Source organism: Lepus europaeus, chromosome 2, assembly GCF_033115175.1.
Source record: "Lepus europaeus isolate LE1 chromosome 2, mLepTim1.pri, whole genome shotgun sequence".
NCBI lineage: Eukaryota > Metazoa > Chordata > Mammalia > Lagomorpha > Leporidae > Lepus > Lepus europaeus.
In genome coordinates this window covers 9,005,979-9,026,157 of record NC_084828.1, presented here as the reverse complement: position 1 = coordinate 9,026,157, position 20,179 = coordinate 9,005,979, and the positions used below count along the sequence as shown (strand labels likewise).

The window sequence follows — 20,179 nt, the reverse complement described above, 5'->3', positions numbered from 1 at the left end:
TCCAAAATGTCTGCTGCTTAAAAATGTGACCAAAAGGATTGCTGGCACTGACTCTGGCTGTCAATCATGTACCCTTGAGTAGGGGACAAAATCAGACCAATAACCAGGACAACTCTGTCCTGACAACAAAGGATAAACAAAACTAGCTACAGGATGACTGATCAGTTTTGTTTACAGACAGTAAGTGAGCAGAGGGGATATAAGGTTACGAGGAAGTCACTAGTGTCACCCTTAAAATAAAACAGATAATACTGATATTACAGGAATTTGGAGTTGGTTCTCTAACTCATGGTGATGAAAAATAAGGATGAGGACAATAAATGGGGAAGAGAAAAGCAAGAAAAGTAGATTTTACTGGGAAACAGAGTCTTGCACACCAGAGGGGTCCTCTGGGGGGGAATCACCAAGGTCTGGATATTAGGAGCTTATATAGGAAGAGCTTGTGAGTTAATCAACTCGCCTACATGGTTTTGATACATCAGGGGTCATTTTGGTTTTTTACGATTTATTTATTGATTTGAATTTTACGAAGAGAGATCTTCCATCTGGTCACAACAGACTGTGCTGGGCCAGGCCGATGCCAGAAGCTTCATCTGGGTCTCCCACATGGGTGCAGGGGTCCAAGGATTTGGGCCATCTTCCACTGCTTTCCCAGGCACATTAGTTGGGATTGAGATTGGAAGTGGAGCAGCCAGAGCTCGTGAACTCGTGCCCAGATGGGCTTCTGGTGTTGCAGGTGGCAGCTTACCTGACCGTGCCACAATTCTGGAACCTGCTATGTTATTTCTGCGCTTTTTGTGTAGCAGGGATGGTTCCTGGCCAGCTAACAAACATTTCCATGTCCACCCCTTGGAAGATGTGACTGATTAGAGACACTGTTGACCTGAACACTGAAGGCAGGTTACACCTAGCTCATCAGTTGCTAAGCACTTGAGATACGTTGCTTATTGGTGTGCTCTGTTATGAAGCCAGAATCTAACTTCTCACAGGGTTATCTATGAGTGTGGGACCAACCATGTCCCCTATCAGTCTTTCATTTTCAATGGGCAGTGTCTTCTGTTTAATCAGTGAATGGCAGCTTTCACACGAACACCTGATTCCTTACACCATAGGGGTTCTTCCTAACTGCCTGTTAACCCTTCTAACTCCTGACACCAAGAGGTTGCAAAAAAGGGCATTCATGATTGTTTGATAATGGCAATCACAAAACTGTGCCAGGGACACAACTCTACAGAGGGCCATCATTGGAAAAAAAAGAAACAATATGACATCTATTGCCCTAACAGCCTATTCTTCCTGGTGTGTTTATGTTAATGTTTTATTCCAGATGAAAATAAGGATTGATAAAATTCAGAGATAGTCCACCAGGCTCCAACTATCTTTGGATCATCAAAAACCACTCTCAAGGAGCAAAAACTGTTTTTCAAATTTATTCACCTGGATGCCACCTTAATGAGATCTTTTTCAAAGGAAATTTGATATATATATGAACACTTCTAGTAAAGTATTAAGACTACATAGGGCTTAAATTCATTATATATTTTTATACACAAACTTTATAAACACACAACTCAACCAACAGGTGAACAAATTCCTTTGACCTGCTCTCCTTAAGGGGAAAACGAATACATGTCAAAGCTTTCATTCCTAAAGCCTTTTCTTCAGGCCCACCCTGAACAGGAGTGTACAACAGGAGGGAACCACCTGATTATGACTCGTGGATGGAAATGCTCTCACTCCCTTCAAAATGAGGCAGGAAACTATATTTGGCCAAGGGTGCCAGTAGCCAGGGTGGTACAGTAACATCCTATAGGAAGTTGGAATGCAGAGGGGCAGCCAGCCTGCTATTACTGCACCTAAAGTTGTTCTTCTATCTAACACTCAGAAAATGCTGAGTTGTTTACCATATTTTTCTTTTTTATGATTTGATTTATTTATTAGAAAGTCAGAGTTACAGAGAGAGAGAGAGAGAGAGAGAGATCTTCCATCCACTGGTTCACTCCCCAATTTGCCACAATGGCTAGAGCCTCGCTAATCCGAAGCCAGGAGCCAGGAGCTTCTTCCAAGTCTTCCCATTTGGGCGCAGGGGCTCAACACTTGGGCCATCTTCCACTGCTTTCCCAGGCCATAGCAGGGAGATAGATCAGAAGTGGAGCAGCCAGGTCTCAAACTGGCGCCCATATGGGATGCTGGCACTGCAGACAGCGGTTTTACCTGCTACGCCACAATGCAGGCCCCTATCATATCTTTCAACACATCACTCCACTTGGGCACGTACACAGAAGTCTCTTGCTACACATTCTGCTTCCTGCTGATGAGCAAAGGTTTGTTATGGACAGAGCCAAAAAAGAGGCACCAACCCCTCAATGATGAGAACCCCAGGCCCACTCTCAATCACGCAGCTTCCATCCCAACCTTACAGCCTGGTTGGAACCCTACTGTAGATGGAGACAGTGACAGAATCTGTAACCACAGGAGATGGGTCCTGGCTGGCCTTGGACACGGGGATCATTGGTCACCAGAAAGACGATTGGACAAATGCCAGGCTGTGCCTCAGATAATCTAAATGTGAAGCTCCAGGCTGTGTCCACTCTGAGTCCTGCCACTCTCCTGCCTATTCATGAAAATGCGTTCCTTCATCAGGAGAGTCTGCAAATCTTCCAGGCTGTTTTCTCCAGCAAAATGGACCTGTGAGAGCAGCCCCTGCCAAGACGACTGGGCCCTCTTCCCCCAGCGGAGCAGGTGTATTGGTAATGGGCAATGAAGGGCTGGGTGAGCAGCCACCCAGGAATGCAGCCCGGACTGCTGAGCCGCTCACTCTGGTAAGAGCTCTCCAGCTCCCAAAAGGAAAGAAGGCAAATATTGGCACAGACACCAGACAAGGCAAATATTGGCACAGACACCAGACATGTCTTCACCATTGTGCATGCTCTTGGTGCTATTTGGAAGGAAAGGGGGCCCCTGACAACAGGGATAAGGATGCTACGTATGCAGCTGAGATCCTGACCCTGTGCAGGCAGTGGCGGAGCCAGAACAGGTGACCACAAGCCATTGTCCTAGTCACCAGTTGGTGGACACTTAACGTTTCTGCAGGAAACGAGGCTGCTCTTCTGGCTGCCAAAGCCACAGCTCAAGGCAAGGCTCTTCTTGGGGGCCTTGATACCTTCGGCTGATTGAGAACACTGGAACCTCCTTACACCAAGGAAGATGTGGAAAGAGCAAAGGACTGGGTATTGACACTGGGGTGACAACAACTGATGAATACAGAGCTCTATGGACTCATCCTTGCATCCCTGGCCCTGGTCCACCCATCACAAAGCACTTGGGTGAGAATCCAGATAATGGGCTCAAGGCCTTCATGAGCACTGCACAGCTTCATTCATGAGACCTCCTCTTCATGTAGTTACAGTAATAAATAACGCAGGGCTATTCTTTTTTTTTTTTTGGACAGGCAGAGTTTAGACAGTGAGAGAGAGAGACAGAGAGAAAGGTCTTCCTTCTGCTGGTTCACTCCCCAAATGGCCGCTATAGCCGGCGCACCGCGCTGTTCTGATGGCAGGAGCCAGGTGCTTCTCCTGGTCTCCCATGGGGTGCAGGGCCCAAGCACTTGGGCCATCCTCCACTGTACTCCCTGGCCACAGCAGAGAGCTGGCCTGGAAGAGGGGCAACCGGGACAGGATCGGTGCCCCGACCGGGACTAGAACCCGGTGTGCCGGCGCTGCAAGGCGGAGGATTAGCCTAGTGAGCCGCTGTTCTTAATGAGCTTGAAACAACCCCCAAACAGCAAAGGCTTCCAGCTCAAAGGAACATCCAACATGTCGGGGGCACCCACCTCTTTGATGATTGAGAAGTAGCCAGTGTTAGCTGGCATGATTGGAAGTCCTCTCCACTTATGTCTGCACAAGAAAGGTCACTTTGAAACAACAAATCTGCTTTGTGTTTTCTGTGTCCGCTTTCCTCCGCCTGTTTCCTGCTCCCCTGCTCAGTCCATCCTAACACTCCTACTTTATAGTGGGAGGCATAGGACAATCCTAGAAATGTGAATGAATCCAATCAAGATCTGGAAGCAAAATCTTTTTTTGTAATTTTGTCTTTTGCCCGGAGAAATTAGCTTATGTTAGTAGGTACTGTCAGCAAAGTCTGGTGCCAAGTTCCTGGCTGGCCTTCCTAACCTGGAGCTACTTTGAAAGCAAATACTAATATTCCTTGGGACCAGCACTGTGGCGTGTTAGGCTAAGCCTCTGCCTGCAGCACTGGCATACCATGTGGGCACCAGTTGATATCTTGTTTGCGCCCCTTCTGATCCAGCTCTCTGCTATGGGCTGGGAAAGCCACGGAAGATGGCCCAAATCTTTGTGTCCCTGCACCCATGTGGGAGACCCAGAAGTTCCTGGTTCCTGGTTTCAGGATGGCCCAGCTCCGACCATTTCAGCCATCTGTGGAATGAACCAACAGATGAAAAACCTGTCTCTCTGTCTCTCCATATCTTTTTCTGTAACTCTACCTCTCAAATAAACAAAAAAAAAACTAATATTCTTTATGAAGACTTTTTAGAAAATAAATGTAGAGTAACACTGGTGAAACAAGCAAATGAACAAACTAAAATAAATTGGTATGTAGACTCTGTCTCTACATATCAGCCAAACTTGATGGGATGAATATTATTTTATGATCAAGAATAACAGGGCCAGCTCTGTGGCTCACTTGGCTAATCCTCCACTGCTGGTGCAGGCAGCACATATGGGAGCTGGGTTCTAGTTCCAGTTGCTCCTCTTCCAGTCTAGCTCTCCTCTGTGGCCCAGAAAGGCAGTGGAGGATGGTCCAAGTGCTTGGGCCCCTGCACCCACATGGGAGACCAGAGGGAGGCACCTGGCTCCTGGCTTCGGATCGGCGCAGTGCGCCATAGCGGCCATTTGGGGGGTGAACCAACGGAAGGAAGACCTTTCTCTCTGTCTCTCTCTCTCTCTCACTGTCTAACTCTATCTGTCAAATAAAAAAAAAAAAAGAATAACATATCTCCAAGGTTGTTTGATTCAAATGGGGAGACAGTGGGAAACAGATGTTTCACTGGAAAACCCTTCAGAGTCGACATCATCCCCTCTGGGTTCCCACATTCCAGCCTTGCTCTTGTCATTGAGCTCTTGGGCAAGTGTACATTGTAGACAATGCACAGACAGGTAACAGTTGTCAGATCTCTCAGTGATTCAGTGGACTCCCTTCTCATACGGAGGCATGAGTTTTGTTTGCATTTGCAACTGAGCTCAACATTCCTCTCTTGCATCCAAACCACTGCGCTTTTGGCTTTTCCTTTCAGCAAGTTATCACATATGCCTGGTTCCTGCTTATCATAAGCAAAAATACTTTTAAAGAGTTTATTTTTATATTTATGTGAGAAATTTTACTTTTTCTGAAGATTTCATTTTAGCAACATGTACCTATCCTCCAGCTTAAGAAAGCAAGCCTTGGCAACAGAGATGTGTATCCCCTGTCCTCGCAGAGGTAACCGGAATCTGGAACAATGCTTTCTTAAATTCCTCCAATAATCTTCTTCAACTCTTAGGGGAAAATAGTTTTGCAATTCCACGCTACATGTCCAGATGGCAGTTGAAATACCATCCACGTATCCCTGAGCCACTCACAGTTGTTCCTCTGGTGTGCATTGACAAAAACACAATTACGAGGAGGAAAGGAACAGCCCTACTAAGGCACAGAATGTGTGTAAAACTCACTGTAAAACATGGCCCTGATCTGTTTTCAGAGGGGATCACTTTTCGTTCTCTAAGCCTGAAATTCATACCGGCACCACCTGTAGTGGGTCTGTGAATAGGAGGGAATGCCCAGGACATTTCCTCCTGCCCAGCACCCTGACTGGGAGATGGGCAGTGAACAGATGCCTCTCAGTGCCACCAGGGACCGGGATAGTCTCTGCTTTGCATGTAGAACTGCCAGGTGCTGTTTTCCACACTGTACATCCAACCATGTCACCCTACATCCCCTATTTGACAGCTGGAGAAACTGAGGCACGTCAAAATGCAGTCACTTTGCCCAAGATCATGCACTAAGATGATGGAGCCAGGATCCACCTCCTCACCCCCCACACCCCATGTCTTGTAGGTTTTAAAGAAACAGAAAGTTCAAGAAATTGTATAATAGACACCCCTGATGATTCAAAAGCTGTGGCAATTTCATCATGTTGGATGCGCATGTCTGTGCATGTATGTTGCTGAGATAGGTAAGTGTTGCAGAACTCAGCGCACCTCATCCCTATATAACACAATGACATGGAGGAGATGTCACAGGAATTCTCTCATCTCCGAGTGCCTTTCACTGAGTCTTTCAGAACACTCCTCCCTCAGGTCCCACACGGACATGGTTGTATTTTCCCGTGGGCTAGGCTTCCTAAGTAAGCGAGGCGAGCGGCCCTTTCCTTCACCATGCTGTGTACTTTCTCCTGGAGATTGCAAAGCTGATGCCTGAAGGCCACTTGCAGCCATCCACGTCGGGTCCCATACTGTGTCTGCATTCGGGCTCCTGAAGAGTATGCCTGCCTGAGTCACAGGGACAGAGCTGTGGGACTTGAAGAAGTCAAGATATTTCCTATTGGTTCTATAGCTTGCTGTCTCCTCAGTTGCACGATCCCTTCCTTTGCTCTCAACTTTCCTTTGATTAGAGTTGTGGGATGAATATTCTTAACATATAAGCAATCGGAATAGGGGGTTTTATAAAGAAATATTTATTCAACTCTTGATTTCCATGTGTTATTTCCAACAGTTACAACATTTCTCTCCCCAAATCACAGAGAAAATCACAAGAAAATACAAACAACTAACAGTCAGGTCATGCAAAGCCTACATAAATCATAGACCATCAACAACTATTACCTGATGGAGATGTATGGATTTCCACAAGTGGCTCAGAAATTTGCTGACAGTGTAAAGTCCTTAGGTTAAATCAGGACAGCCTAGGAAGCAGGATCCGGGGGTGGAGCTGGGGGTGAGCTCACCACTGTTCAACCCTTTTTTCCATGACAAACTGTCCATGAGGGCCCTCGGCATCTGGAGGCAAAAGGGCCAAGTACACGGGGGTCTCTGCTCCTTCTTCTGGGCTCTTGGGGGCGTTGGGTCCCCCCATGTCGGTTCTCACCCACCCTGGGCAGCAGGCGTTCAGGAGGATCTTGTCCCCTCCCCTCTGCTCATGCAGGTGCCTGGCCTGGATTCTGGACAGGACAGTGACACCGATCTTGGTCACTCCGTAGGCAGTGTCAGGCCAGCCTTCCTTCTGGTGCACCCCCTTCTTCGTGTCTTCCACGAACTTCTTCATGAGCCCCACCAGCTCCTCCTCTGTGATGGTCTCACTGCGAAACTTCTGCTGCAGCTCCGGGCTGCAGGATTTAAGGGCTCTGAGACACTCCAGGCTGGACACGTTCACCACTCTGCCTACAATACATGAGACATCACTCTCAGGAGAGGCGTGCACAAGATGCTGGAGCCCAAAGGTGCTGGGATTTGAGAAACCCAGGAAACAAATGGCAGAGTGATTTCCAAGTGAAACGGACAGACACAGCGTGGTGGTTACGTGGCCAACGACTCCACTCCTGCCTTCACGTTCTGGGTGAGCAGAGAAGGCAGGGACATTGCAACGAGCCGCCTCTGAGCTCCCAGGAACGCAGGGTCTTGTAAACAGCAGGACCTCCCAGGAGGACAGGACAGGGAACAGGACAGGAGTTGAGAGGAAACTGTGTGCAAGGCCTCAGTTCCGCATCCCACGTTTCAATGTTTTAGTAGTGGTTGACTGCCTACTTGGTGTACACGCAAGTGACTGCATCACTCAGGACGCATGCTGTACCACGTTCCACAGAAAATAGGATCCTGTGTCGTATTGGGAACAATGAGCCCATTGAAGCGCAGTTACTGAGCCAGGAGTTAGGCAGCGTCAGAGAATCAGCTCCCTGCAGACCATGCCAAGGGCCCAGACTTTGCATCCAAATTATCTGTCAGAAGGGAGAATCCATGCAGCAAGGTTGCAGATACTTGGGAGGAGGGGACTCAAGACTAGGGCCCCTAGGGGATTTGCAGTTCCAGGACCACAGTGAAGCTGCCGTGCACAAGGGCCCTGTTGTGGACCTGGGATACAACGCAGGGGGAGAGACTGAGGGAGCTCCGTCCCAGCCCTGGAAGTGACCGTGGAGGACGGGGCAGGGCAGGGTGACCGCCAGGATCGGGTAGGTGGCCACGGTGACACAGGGGTGGAGGAGCAGCCTCTGGAAATGCGTTTTAGCCTGCGAGGGGCATCAGGAGGTGACGGAGAGGCAGGGAGAGCTCAGGGTGTCTAAGGAGGAGACGTCCTCTGGGGGATGCAGCGGGTGACCGCTAGGAAGGACCTGCCAGGCTGACTCAGGTCACTCAGGGAGCAGAGAGGCCCAGGGTGGCATCCCCAGGGCCTGCGACATGAGACGGGCATGGGAGAAATAAGGAGCCTCTCCCAGGAGACCTGTGAGCTAAGACTGCAGGGCCAGAAGGCGCCAGGTGTGCCAAGAGCAGAGACGGCAGGGGCAGTGCAGGAGCGGGGACGACGTCCTGACCCAGGACAGCCCCTGGCAGGGGGCAGCAGGCCAGTGCAGCTGTAGCAGGACCGGCAGCAGGGATGGAGCTGAGAGCCCAGGCAGCATGGCCGGGTCCCTCCTGAGGGCACAGCGTGGGGTCCCCAGGAGACTCACCTCCGGGCCTCATCAGAGGCAGCAGCTCCGTGCACACATCTCTGGTGCCATCAAAGTTCGTCTTCATAGTCACTTCCGCTTGAATATGAAAGGGCGTGGTGTCCTCCACTTTTAGGGGGCAGAGAGAACAGAGTAATAAACACGCAGCCTTGGCCAGAACGCTACAGGAATAAAGCAGCGGGTGGGAAACCTGGCTGCTCCAGTGACATCTGCCTCCCGTCCCAGCCCTGTGCCAGTGTCAACCCCTGGTGTGACAGCTGATCCATTTCCGCACGAGGGCAGCCTTGGGGCAGTGAAGGCTCTACCCTGGGATCTCATGTGATCGTCATTATCACTATTACTATTGTTACATACAATGTATTGTTTATTTCAAAATCAGTTAATAATTGACCTATCTCTAAATCTCAATCAAAGAGAAACAAGGAAGCCTGAACGCGCTCCCCAGTTTCCAGCCTGGGAAACACCCAGGCTCCTTTGGCTGGAAAAGGGTCCCAATCCCCAGGGGCTCCAAGGGTACCGCCCAACCCGAGACCTCCTTTCCCTTCCCGGGGAGGTCTGTTCTGGACCACACAGGCTCCCCCCATAGGCTCTGCCCATCCCGGCTGCAGGAATCTGGGGAGGTCTCTCCCACGGTGCGCAGACCCCTTACGCTGGAAGGCGATGGCCGCGTTGTTGACCAGCACGTCCAGGCCCCCGTACTCCCGGCGCAGGAAGTCGCGCAGGGCGCGGATGCTCTGCAGGTCCGTGATGTCCAGCTGATGGAGACGCGGGCTCAGGCCCTCGGCCTGCAGCTGCTGCACGGCCGCCCGGCCCCGCGCCTCGTCCCGCGCCGTGAGCACCACGTCCCCCGAGAAGAGCCGGCACAGGTCGCGCGTGATGGTGAAGCCGATGCCCTTGTTGGCGCCGGTCACCAGCGCCACGCGGCTGCAGGACGACATGGCTGGGTGGGAGCTCAACTCAGAGCCTAAGCTGCCTCTGCGCAGGTCTGGAGCTCTGGTGCCCAGAGCCTCCTGGCTACGTGTGCAGGTGCAGAGATAGGCGCCGGCCCCGCCCCCAGGCCCTGAGGGGGTGTGTTCCAGTAAGTTCCTGGGGTTGCAGTGAAGGTCTGGGGTTGTAGTGACCTGTCTGTAAGCTGCAAAATAATTGGCTGAGGACCAAGTTGGTGGCTGCTGGCGCCTACGTGCTTGGCACAAAGAGCCATTCTGCTTGGCTCGGTTCTCTGAATATTTTTCCCTCTGATTCCCAGCTATTCCATTGCTCCTCACTGTCCTCGCAGACCTAGACTCCTGTATGCACACACTTTCAGCTGTTTAGAAAAATATCCCAGGTGCTGACGTCTTTGGCATTAGGGTTGTGAGATAAACTGGAAGAGAATGACAAGGGACCAGGTTTCTGTTGGTTTCCCCATAACAAGACAAAAGCACAGCCACTGGCTCCTCTTGTCCTGGTGATCCACCGGCATGCAAGGCACTGAATGGAACAGCAGGGGGCGCCCTGGGCCCTGGCAGGGCCATCATCTCACCTGGCTGGGAGGTCCTGCAGGGCACAGGGGCTGGGGCCTTCCCAGCCCTATAGTTCCCTCAACGTGTCAGATACTCCTTTCTAGCCCGTGGTTAATGAAGAAATAGGTCCCTTCCCAGAGACTTCATCCATTGCCTTGTGGTGGGAAATCAATGTTCCTCACTGCTCACTATTGTAACGTAGTATAATACTGAGGATGTTATTACGTAAGGGGCTGGAGACTACAGGTTAGGTTTCATTTCTGTGTCATCCAGCAGGTTGCCACTACACACAACTGGCCACTTCCATGTCGATTTCAAGAAACTAAATGAATGCAAGAGAAAATTCACTTCTTAGCTACAGTAGCCACACCCCCAGTGTTCAGTCTCTGTGGCCACAGTGTTTGGCTGTGCAGACACAGGGAGTAGCTGATGGACCATGGTGCTTTATAAGGATTCTATTAGGTTGTTGCAAGGTGGGTTTCCAACCAGTGGCTTAACAGAAGGTTGATCACTGGGTAAGACCCTTGCTGTTTTTGAAGGGAAATTGTTGTTGAGATAATTGTAGATTCACATGCAGTTGTTAGAAATAATACAGAGATGCCTTATACTTTGCCCACTTTCTATCACTGGTAACAGTTTGCAAAAGTACAGTACCTGGACTGGTTCTGGGGCACAGTGGGATAAGCTGCCACCTGTGGTGCTGGCCTGCAATAGCAAAGCACCTGTTCAGGTACAATGGCTCTGTTTCTGATCCAGGTCCTTGTTAATGAGCCTGGGAAAGCAGTGGAAGACAACCCAAGTACTTGAGACCCTGCCACTCACTTGGGAAATCTGGATGCCTTCTGGCTCCTGTCTTTGGCTTGACTATTGTGGCCACCTTTGGGGTGAACCCACAATTGGAAGATCTTACTCTCTCTGGCTCTTCCTATCTCTCTCTCTCTCTGTAACTCTACCTTTCAAATAAATATAATAAATGAAAAAGAAAGAAAAATCTAGAACCTTTGCACCTGCAAGAAGATCTCAACAGTTGCTCCTGTAGAACCAAACACTCTCTTCTTGGCCCCAAACCCCTTCTGTCCCTGGAAACCATGAATCTCTTCACCGTTCATCCTTTTGTCCATCAGAAGTGTTGCACAGGGCCAGGTCTTGTGGTACAGCCAGTTATGCTACCACTTGGGATGCCTGCATCCCATATCACAGTGCCATTTCCAGAACTGGCTACTCTTCTGCTGATCCAGCTTAATGGGAACTGATCCTACTAGCAGATGGTGAAGTATTTGCTGCCCTACCATGCATGTGGGAGAGCTGGATGGAGTTCTTGGCTCGTGGCTTCAGCCTGGCCAAAGCCCGGCTCTTGTGGACATTTTGGAAGTGAACCAGTGGATGGAAGATCTCTATCTCTTTCCGTTGCTTCTGATTTTAATAAATAAAAATAAACACTGAAAAAGTTGTATAGATGATTTCAAACAATGTGTGTGTATGTGTGTGTGTGTGTGTGTGTGAGAGAGAGAGAGAGAGAGAGTGAGAGAGAGAAGGGGGGAGAGCCACCCAATGGTAACTCTTCAAGTCCAGAAAGAAAGGAACCAAAGCTAGGATCCAAAATTTCAATCTGGGTTTCCCATGTGGATGTCATGGACACAACTACTTGAGTATTACTTGTTATATCTTAGGTCACAAATTAGCAGGAAGCTGCTATCAGGAGCCAGAGGAGGGAATCTAACCCATGTATTTCAATATGGGCTACAGGCATTTTAACTGCTAGGCCAAATGCCCGTCCCCTTAGCAGGCTTTTTGAAGTTACCTCGAATATACAAAGGATGGGAAAAGGGCTGCCACGTGTCCCAGCAGGGCCTGACCAGGCAGGACAGCAGGTGGTGATGCCTTGTCCTGACGCCAGCAGGGTGGCTGCCCTAGGTGTCCTGGAATTAGTTCCTGGCCTCTACGTTCAAAGTAGCCCAGGAAAAAGAGAGATTCTTATTGTTATGTCTAGGAACTGGAGGAAGCAGTCTCCCTGCCAACGTGGTATGTGCTTGGTGGAGTAGGGGCCCCAGGACACTGGGGATCCGTGGTACCCATCAGCCTCAGATGCACCTGAGCTGGGAAATGTGGGTCCATCAGCATTCAGCCCTGAACTTTGAGCCCTCTTCACTGCTTCTTCTGAAGCCTATCATCAGTTTTTTAAAGAAATAATCTCAACTTGGAAAATACTGCTTAGGTTTAGTAAAAGCAGGCATCCCATGCATTCCTGCTGAGTGTCCAGTGCTGCAGTCTACTTAGGGGGCTCTTGGCCTTGTGTGTGTCTTCCTCCCATGGGAATTGCTAGGGGAGTTTTTCCTGCAGACTCCTTCCCCTGTGTGTGAGATGACAGCAGGACAAGGATGTTCCCTAAAGGTGGCTCCTGGAAGGCTGTGCAGAGCTCGGAAATCAATGTGCAAGGTGAGAATGGCTGTACATTTTAAAGTGAAGGTTTATAACTTGTTGGCCATCATTAAAACACTGTGTGGTTTACTCTGTAGAGCTCAGTGATTCTTTAGCCCCCAGACTGCATCTGCAGGAATAGCGCGTGCTGCCCGACACTGCCCTCTCGTGGTCTTGTGGCCGCTGCACTGCATGGCAGGTGCATCAGTGCCCTGGCTGCCGTGGCCAAATGTCACACCGTGGCTGGCCTCGAACAGCAGAGATCCATCCTCTCACAATTCTGAAAGCCACAAACATAAGATCAAGGCACTGACAGCGTCTACAGGATTTGCTTTAAGTCTCTCTCTATCCCAGTTGGCCTCATCTTAGGTAATTACATGTACAAGTAGCTACAGAGTAAGATGGGGGCTCTGTAGGATGGTCCAGTGTTCTTCCTCGTAGAGACACCCAGTTCATCAGCTATGCACACACCAAGCCACCTTCACAAGAGCTAAGGAAGCCAGTACATTTCCAATGGAACAGCATAGACACTCGGTAAGCCAGTGGAGAGACAGGACAATCTTACCTCCATTGCCGGTGCAACACCTGCAACTTCTACCTTACATGCTCCTGGCTCAGGTGCCATTTTATTGGAAAAAGCTAAGGGGACACTGTGGCCCCCACCAGCCATATAGACCACCAACCTTGGCTGTGGGGATTCCACAGTGCTCACTGGCTTCAGGTCCAGTTTAGAATGACATGCCTGCATCTTGGCAGGGTAGACTGAGGCCCCTGGCTCCTGTTGGGCCCACAGGGCAGTAGTGGCCCAGATTCAAGGCCTGCATAGCACTGTTCACTGCAGTAGATGGTGGGGCAGGGCATCCTGGATAGAGAGCCCCTGGGACTCTGGAACTAAGGCCGGCCTGGTCAGAACTGGGGACCATACTCTTCCCCATTGCCTCTCCTCGTCTGACCACTTGAAGAATTTCAGGATACAGCTGGGTCCCCATGCACCAGCTCACCTGACCACAGAGGCTCCGAGCTCCCCGCACACTGGGGCTGGATCTCACAGTGGGGTGGGAGGTCACAATAGGGAGGGAGTCATGTGCAGAGTCACGGTGGACGCTGCACACATATGGGTGGGTAAAGGGAGTCTGAACACACACGAGGCAGAGCCAACATCCTCTCCCCACACTGAGAGCAGCCAGAGGCGCTCCACCCCCCACCCCCCATCTCCGGGATTACTTGGACTCTTGCTGTACCACTGAGCGAATGGTGACTGGGACTCCTTGGCCGACTCAGCACAAGCTCCTAGGTGCTCCACCTGGCCCAGGAACACCTTGCTCACTGGGAATAGTCACGGAGCTCTTTGTGTTGAACCTAACACAGGACAACACCTTAGCTTGCCGGGATCTCTGACACACAGGCCAGTGCTGGCCCAGGCCCAGTATGGGGCTCAGGGCTCTGAGCATCTTCTCTATGGACCGGCACTCATTGGAAAAGATTGACGTTTCCTACAGATGATGGGATGCCGGATGTCAGTTGAGTAGTGGCTTTGGCTTTGGTTCTAGGTGAGTCTACAAGTGTAATCTCTTAGTGATTTTCATAGCTCTAACCAATGCCAGCAGTATCTACGAGTGCCTCCATGGTCTAGCTTGTGGAGAGAGTTAGGTATGACTGCAGTGGACATGGGCTTCCTAAGGTTTTTGTCTCCAGGTGGTTGATTATCACTCACCCTGGGGTTTGTGATGGCAGTAGCTACATTGGTATTGCCCTGGGACACAGAGGGGGACTGTCCCCTCAGCTTTCCAGGGGAGTCTGCATGACATTGGGGCTCCTGGCACCACTAGCTGTAGCCCTGGAAATGTGGAATGTGGATGGGACTTTCCTCAGGTTCTTTTGTGTGGGTGTGGGTAATGCCGGGGTTTATAACGGCGAGAGCTCAGCTTCAGTCCTGGAAGATGTGAAGTGGAACTTGTTGGGGTCCCAAGGGCTGAGTGCAGGTCAGTCTGTGGATTGTGTGCCAGCAGGCCTAGGTCTGGAGCTTCGGCACGAGACAGGGCACTTCCAGGTCCCAGGGTGTGAACACAGGAGACTGTGGAGTAAAGCTACAATAGTGCCTGCCACAGAGCTGCAGGCTTACTGCAGCCTTACCCGGATTTACTGTAGGTTATGCTGGGGACTGTGCAGTAGCAGGTGCATGCCGGGAGCAGTGGAATACAGAGAAAGCCTTCCCCAGGGCCCACAGGGTGAGCACAGGGGCCCCTGGGACAGGGCAACCGGGACAGGATCGGTGCCCCACCGGGACTAGAACCCGGTGTGCCGGCACCGCAAGGCGGAGGATTAGCCTAGTGAGCCGCGGCGCCGGCTGGCACCCCGGGGTTCTAGTCCTGGTCAGGGCACTGGATTCTGTCCCGGTTGCTCCTCTTCCAGTCCAGCTCTCTGCTGTGGCCAGGGAGTGCAGTGGAGGATGGCCCAAGTGCTTGGGCTCTGCACCCACATGGGAGACCAGGAGAAGCACCTGGCTCCTGGCTGCAGATCAGTGCGGTGCGCCGGCCGCAGTGCGCCGGCTGCAGCGGCCATTGGAGGGTGAACCAACGGAAAAGGAAGACCTTTCTCTCTGTCTCTCTCTCTCACTGTCCACTCTGCCTGTCAAAAAAAATAAATAAAAGTTAAAAAACAATTTGCATTTATATTCATGTCTTTTCACAGTAGTATAAAAGGGGTGATCATGAAGTCCTTGTAGAATGTGTATTATGAAAATAGGTGGAAGGACTTCAAAACTTTTGCATCAGTATTCAAAAACCTTTTAATTTCATTTCCATAAACTTTTTCTAAGTTCTTAAAAGTACATATTTTTATTTGAAAAGCAGAGTTACAGATAGAGAGAGAGAGAGACAGAGAGAGACAGAGAGAATCAATCTTCCATCCACTGATTCACTCCACAAATGGCTGCAATAGCTGGGACTGGGCCAGGCCAAAGCCAGGAGCCTGGAACTGCATCCAGGACTCCCATGTGTGTGCTGGGACCCAAGGAGTTGGACCGTCTTTCACTGTTTTGCAGGTGCATCAGCAGGGGGCTGGATAGTCAGTGGAGCATCTGGGACTTGAACTGGGACTCAGTGGGCACTCATATGGGTTGCTGGCATGGCAGGTGGCAGCTTAACCACTGAGCCACAAAGCTCCCCATTTTTAAAAAAATTTTATTCATTTTGTTTGTAGGGGTGGATCTCCCATCTGCTGTGTTCATTTCTCTAACATTGACAATAGAAAGAGCTAAGCAAGGCTGAATTCAGGAGCCAGAAATCCCATCCAATCCTGGTCTCCCACATAGGTGTCAGGGACCCAATTGATTGAGTCATAATTTGCTGCTCCCAGGGTGTGGATTAGCAGGAAGCTGGCATCAGAAGTGTAGCCGGCGCCACGGCTCAGTAGGCTAATCCTCCACCTTGCGGTGCCGGCACACCGGGTTCTAGTCCCGGTCGGGGCACCGATCCTGTCCCGGTTGACCCTCTTCCAGGCCAGCTCTCTGCTGTGGCCAGGGAGTGCAGTGGAGGATGGCCCAAGTTCTTGGGCCCTGCACCCCATGGGAGACCAGGAGAAGCACCTGGCTCCTGCCATCGGAACAGCGCAGTGCGCCGGCTGCAGCGCGCCTATCGCGGCGGCCATTGGAGGGTGAACCCACGGCAAAAAGGAAGACCTTTCTCTGTGTCTCCCTCTACTGTCCACTCTGCCTGTCAAAAAAAAAAAAAAAAAATTAAAAAAAAAAAAAAAGAAGTGTAGCCGTGGGGCCAGCACTGAGGCACAGCAGGTTAAAGCCCCCGCCTGCAGCACCAGCATCCAATATGGACGTTGTTTCGAGTCCTGGCTGCTCCTCTTCTGATCCAGCCCTCTTCTGATCCAGCTCTCCATATGGCCTGGGAAAGCAGTAGAGGTTGGCCCAAGTACTTGGGCCCTTGCACTCACGTGGGAGACCCGGAAGAGGCTGTGGATCTGGCTTTGGATCGGCTCAGCTCTGGCCATTGCGGTCATATGGCTCTACTTCTCTCTGTAACTCTGTCTGTCAAACAAAAATAATTCTTTAAAAGAAGAAGCGTAGCCACCCACTGATTGGTGATGTGGACATCACAAGCCATGTCTTAACCATGCATCACCCACAATCCTCCCTCAACTCTCTGAAGTACCCCCTTATCTTCACTGTTTTTGATACTTGGTCCCGTTGTTCCTTCATATCTACAGTTTCAATTTCTGATATCCCAATTACCCAGTCAGCTATGGACTGAAAATATTAAATGAAAAATCCCAGAAATAAGGAACGTGTAAATTTCAAATTTGCTACTGTTCAGGGCAGCATGAGCAGTATCGCATTATCCCCTTCTGTCTGCCAGGGACGTGGGTCATCCCTGAGACCAATGCATGCATATTCTATATGCCGCCTGCCCATACGCCATTTAGCCATCTATTTAAAAATTATGTATTTCGGGGCTGGCGTTGTGGCACAGCAGGTTAATGCCCTGGCCTGCAATGCCAGCATCCCATATGGGCACCGGTTCTAGTCCCAGCTGCTCCACTTCCGATCCAGCTCTCTGCCATGGCCTGGGAAGGCAGTGGAAGATGGCTCAAGTCCTTGGCCCCTGCACCTGCATGGGAGATCTGAAAGAAGCTCCTGGCTCCTGGCTTCAGATTGGCACAGCTCCAGCCATTGTGGTCATCTAGGGAGTGAACCGGCGGATGGAAGACCTCTCTCTGTCTCTACCTTTCTCTGTAACTGTCTTTCAAATAAATAAAAATAAATCTTAAAAAAAGTTAAAAATAAAAATTATTTATTTCTTCATTTGAAAGGCAGAGCAGCAGAGAGGGCGAGGGACCGGGAAGGAGACGGGAAAGGTGAAAGAGGGAGAGGGAGAGGGAGAGGGAGAGAGATATCATCCACCCAATGGTTCACTACCCAGATGGCCACAACAGCCAGGGCTGGCCAGGCTGAATCACTGAACCATCTTGGTTCTCAGCTCAACTATTTCGGGAGCAGCGTGCATGTGTGCAAGAGACCTGAGAATGAAAATGTTCTAAAACAAGACGGTAGTGATGGCTACCTAGTTCTGCACTATCCAAAGCCACTGAAATGTGCACTTTAAATGGGTGGACTGCGCACCATGTGATCAGTATCTCACACATTTAACCACTCATATACCGGTGGTGTAAGTTTACCACAAAAGTGCCATGTACATTTTCACCATACACCCAATGCACACAAGTTCTGGGAAACAGGAAGAGAAATTCGAGGAGAGAGATTTTCCAGAGGTCTGCTAAATGAGCCATGGAGGAAAACTCATACTGGCATCCTCTGCCTTCAGTAGGAGAAAGTTATTTCAGCAGCTCAGACACAAAGGATCAGAAGAAGATTGTGATTTGGTCATTAAGATTCCAACAGGCTCTTACACAAGCCAGCACGCATTCTTAGCTGGTTCCGGCAGTGATGCTCAGAGTTTCCCGGGGGCTATCTGAGGAACGTCCAGCCCCCTGCCAGGTTTTCAGCGTCCAGGAACTCAGGGTTCCACACTCTGGTGTCACAGAGTGAGTGAGGTGCTGGAGATGCAGAGCTCTCTAACACCCCCAAACTCCCCCTCCCCCTCCTGCTTGATACATGCCTTCCTTGGTGAGAAATCCGAGCTCCCCTGCAGCACCAGTGCCCTCTGGGTGAAGGGGCAGGCTGGAGGAGGGTGGTGCCTGCTGGCCAGCCGCCTAGACTGTTCTGCCAGTTGCTGAGCTCACTGCTAACGAGGCCCTCCACCCTGGAGGAGGGACAGAGGCTCCGGTCTGTTGGAACTCCACACCTGCGTAAGAAGGGCAAACAGATAACGCTCTGCTGCACTCTCTACACAGCAGGTTCAGCCCCTGCCCAGACCAAAGACACTTCTTGAGGACGCTCATGTCCCTGGGTGATGGGAGACAACACTGGGAAACCCTCAGGCATAGGCTGCATCCTGGGGGCAAAGTATGCCATTAGCTCATTAACAGTCTCAACAGCAGCAGAAGGAGTTGGAGGATGTGCTTTGGGAAGAACATAAGGAGGAGTGATAAAGGTAGACTCTAGTTGCAAGGGCCACTGTGTCCCGGATAGAGATGGCCTGGTGGCCCTGGGGGCAGTTAGGGCCAGAGCAGTGTGTAGCGGCTGCTGACTGCTGTTTGCAGGATTTGAGACCCCAACTGTAACCTGGGGATGCATTGTAGCTGAAGGATCCTGCCCAGAGGCCAGCATAGCCAGCACCCACATTCTGTCTTTGGTTTTCTCCGTAGCTTCTCTTTGGATTCAAAGACCCTGATACCCTGATCACCAGCAAGTGCTCAGAACTCAAGCCAGTTTGGCATGGAAAGCTGGCTGGGGGCCCCATGATGCCTCTTTTCGGTGGGGCATCAGAGGAGCTGGAACTCAGGAGCATCAGAGCGGTCATCCCCAGGCTTGGGCCAGCCTGTGTATCTTGGTGGATCAGGGGAGCTGGCTTGGAGCAGCACACATCTGTGGTAGGACAGCACCTCCTGGGAAACCAAAGGCTCCTTGCTCAAGCTGAAGCCAGCAGCTGCTGAGCTCTGCCTGCAAGTCCTTGTATCATCTGCACAGGAGACACTGTGCTCTTAGCCTCTTAGCATGGAGCTTTTGTGACGATGGGCTGTGTGGGGGGTGAGTCCCCCCAAAACTGATCTTGACAGCACTGACCGCAAACAACCTCAAGTGTTCAGTTCAACTGCATGTCTGGTTCCATTGAGTAACCGAAGACCTGGTGAACAGATACTTCTGAGCCTGAAGATGAGGTTACCCTGTCTCAGTTTCAATATTTTGACCGTGGTGTTTGGGGGACAAAAATGACAACATATGAGGCCACAACTCCTATTAGGAGTTAGACATGGGAACCGTGCCACCAACACAAATGAAGTAGGGTGGCCAATCCAGGTCCTGTACCACCAGCCTCATCTCACCTAAGGGACTTTGCTGCCTCTCTGGCATCTCTGCTATGTGTCTTTCTTATGTCACCTCCTCCAGCCCCTCCCCCATCCACAAAGCAGTCATAGTACAGAGGAGAGAGAGATGAGTGTTGTGACTTCAAGTAGCAAATTTTGAAGTCTTAGGCTTTTTTTGTTTGTTTTTAAGACATCAGTTATACTGATTCCTTTTCTTGTCTACTATATATGTGGTTTTGTATAGGTGAATTACAATCCCATAGTTTCTCCACTATCTCCAGCACTACTATAGAAAGCAACAAACCCCCATCATTGGTACTGGTGTGTTGCAGTTTTCGTCTTAGTTCTGGGTTACATAGAAGGATCCTACTGGAGAATGAGACAGTAAAGGCTTTGTAACAAGAGAAAATGACTTCCTCATTCTCATATACAGCATCTCAGAACCACTAGCTACACACGGCATGAAAGAGAGCAGGCTGATCAAAGTAGGAGGTACCTTTCTCTGAAAGGAGGAGAGAACTTCCACTTTGACTATGACCCTGTCAGAATGAGATCGAAGTCAGCGAACCCTGAAGGCTTCCATAGCCTCGGCAACTCATGACTAGAG

General features: G+C 50.5%; 1 protein-coding gene across 1 annotated transcript; it reads right to left on the bottom strand.

Annotated features, from left to right (window-relative positions):
• Positions 1-6,747: 6,747 nt before the first annotated feature.
• Positions 6,748-9,749, bottom strand: LOC133747130 (carbonyl reductase [NADPH] 1). Its single transcript, XM_062175320.1, has 3 exons — positions 9,366-9,749; positions 8,717-8,824; positions 6,748-7,436 (listed from the first exon to the last, which is right to left on the bottom strand). Exons 1-3 carry the CDS (start codon positions 9,652-9,654, stop codon positions 7,000-7,002), a joined length of 834 nt encoding a protein of 277 aa, XP_062031304.1. The 5' UTR covers positions 9,655-9,749; the 3' UTR covers positions 6,748-6,999.
• Positions 9,750-20,179: the final 10,430 nt, after the last annotated feature.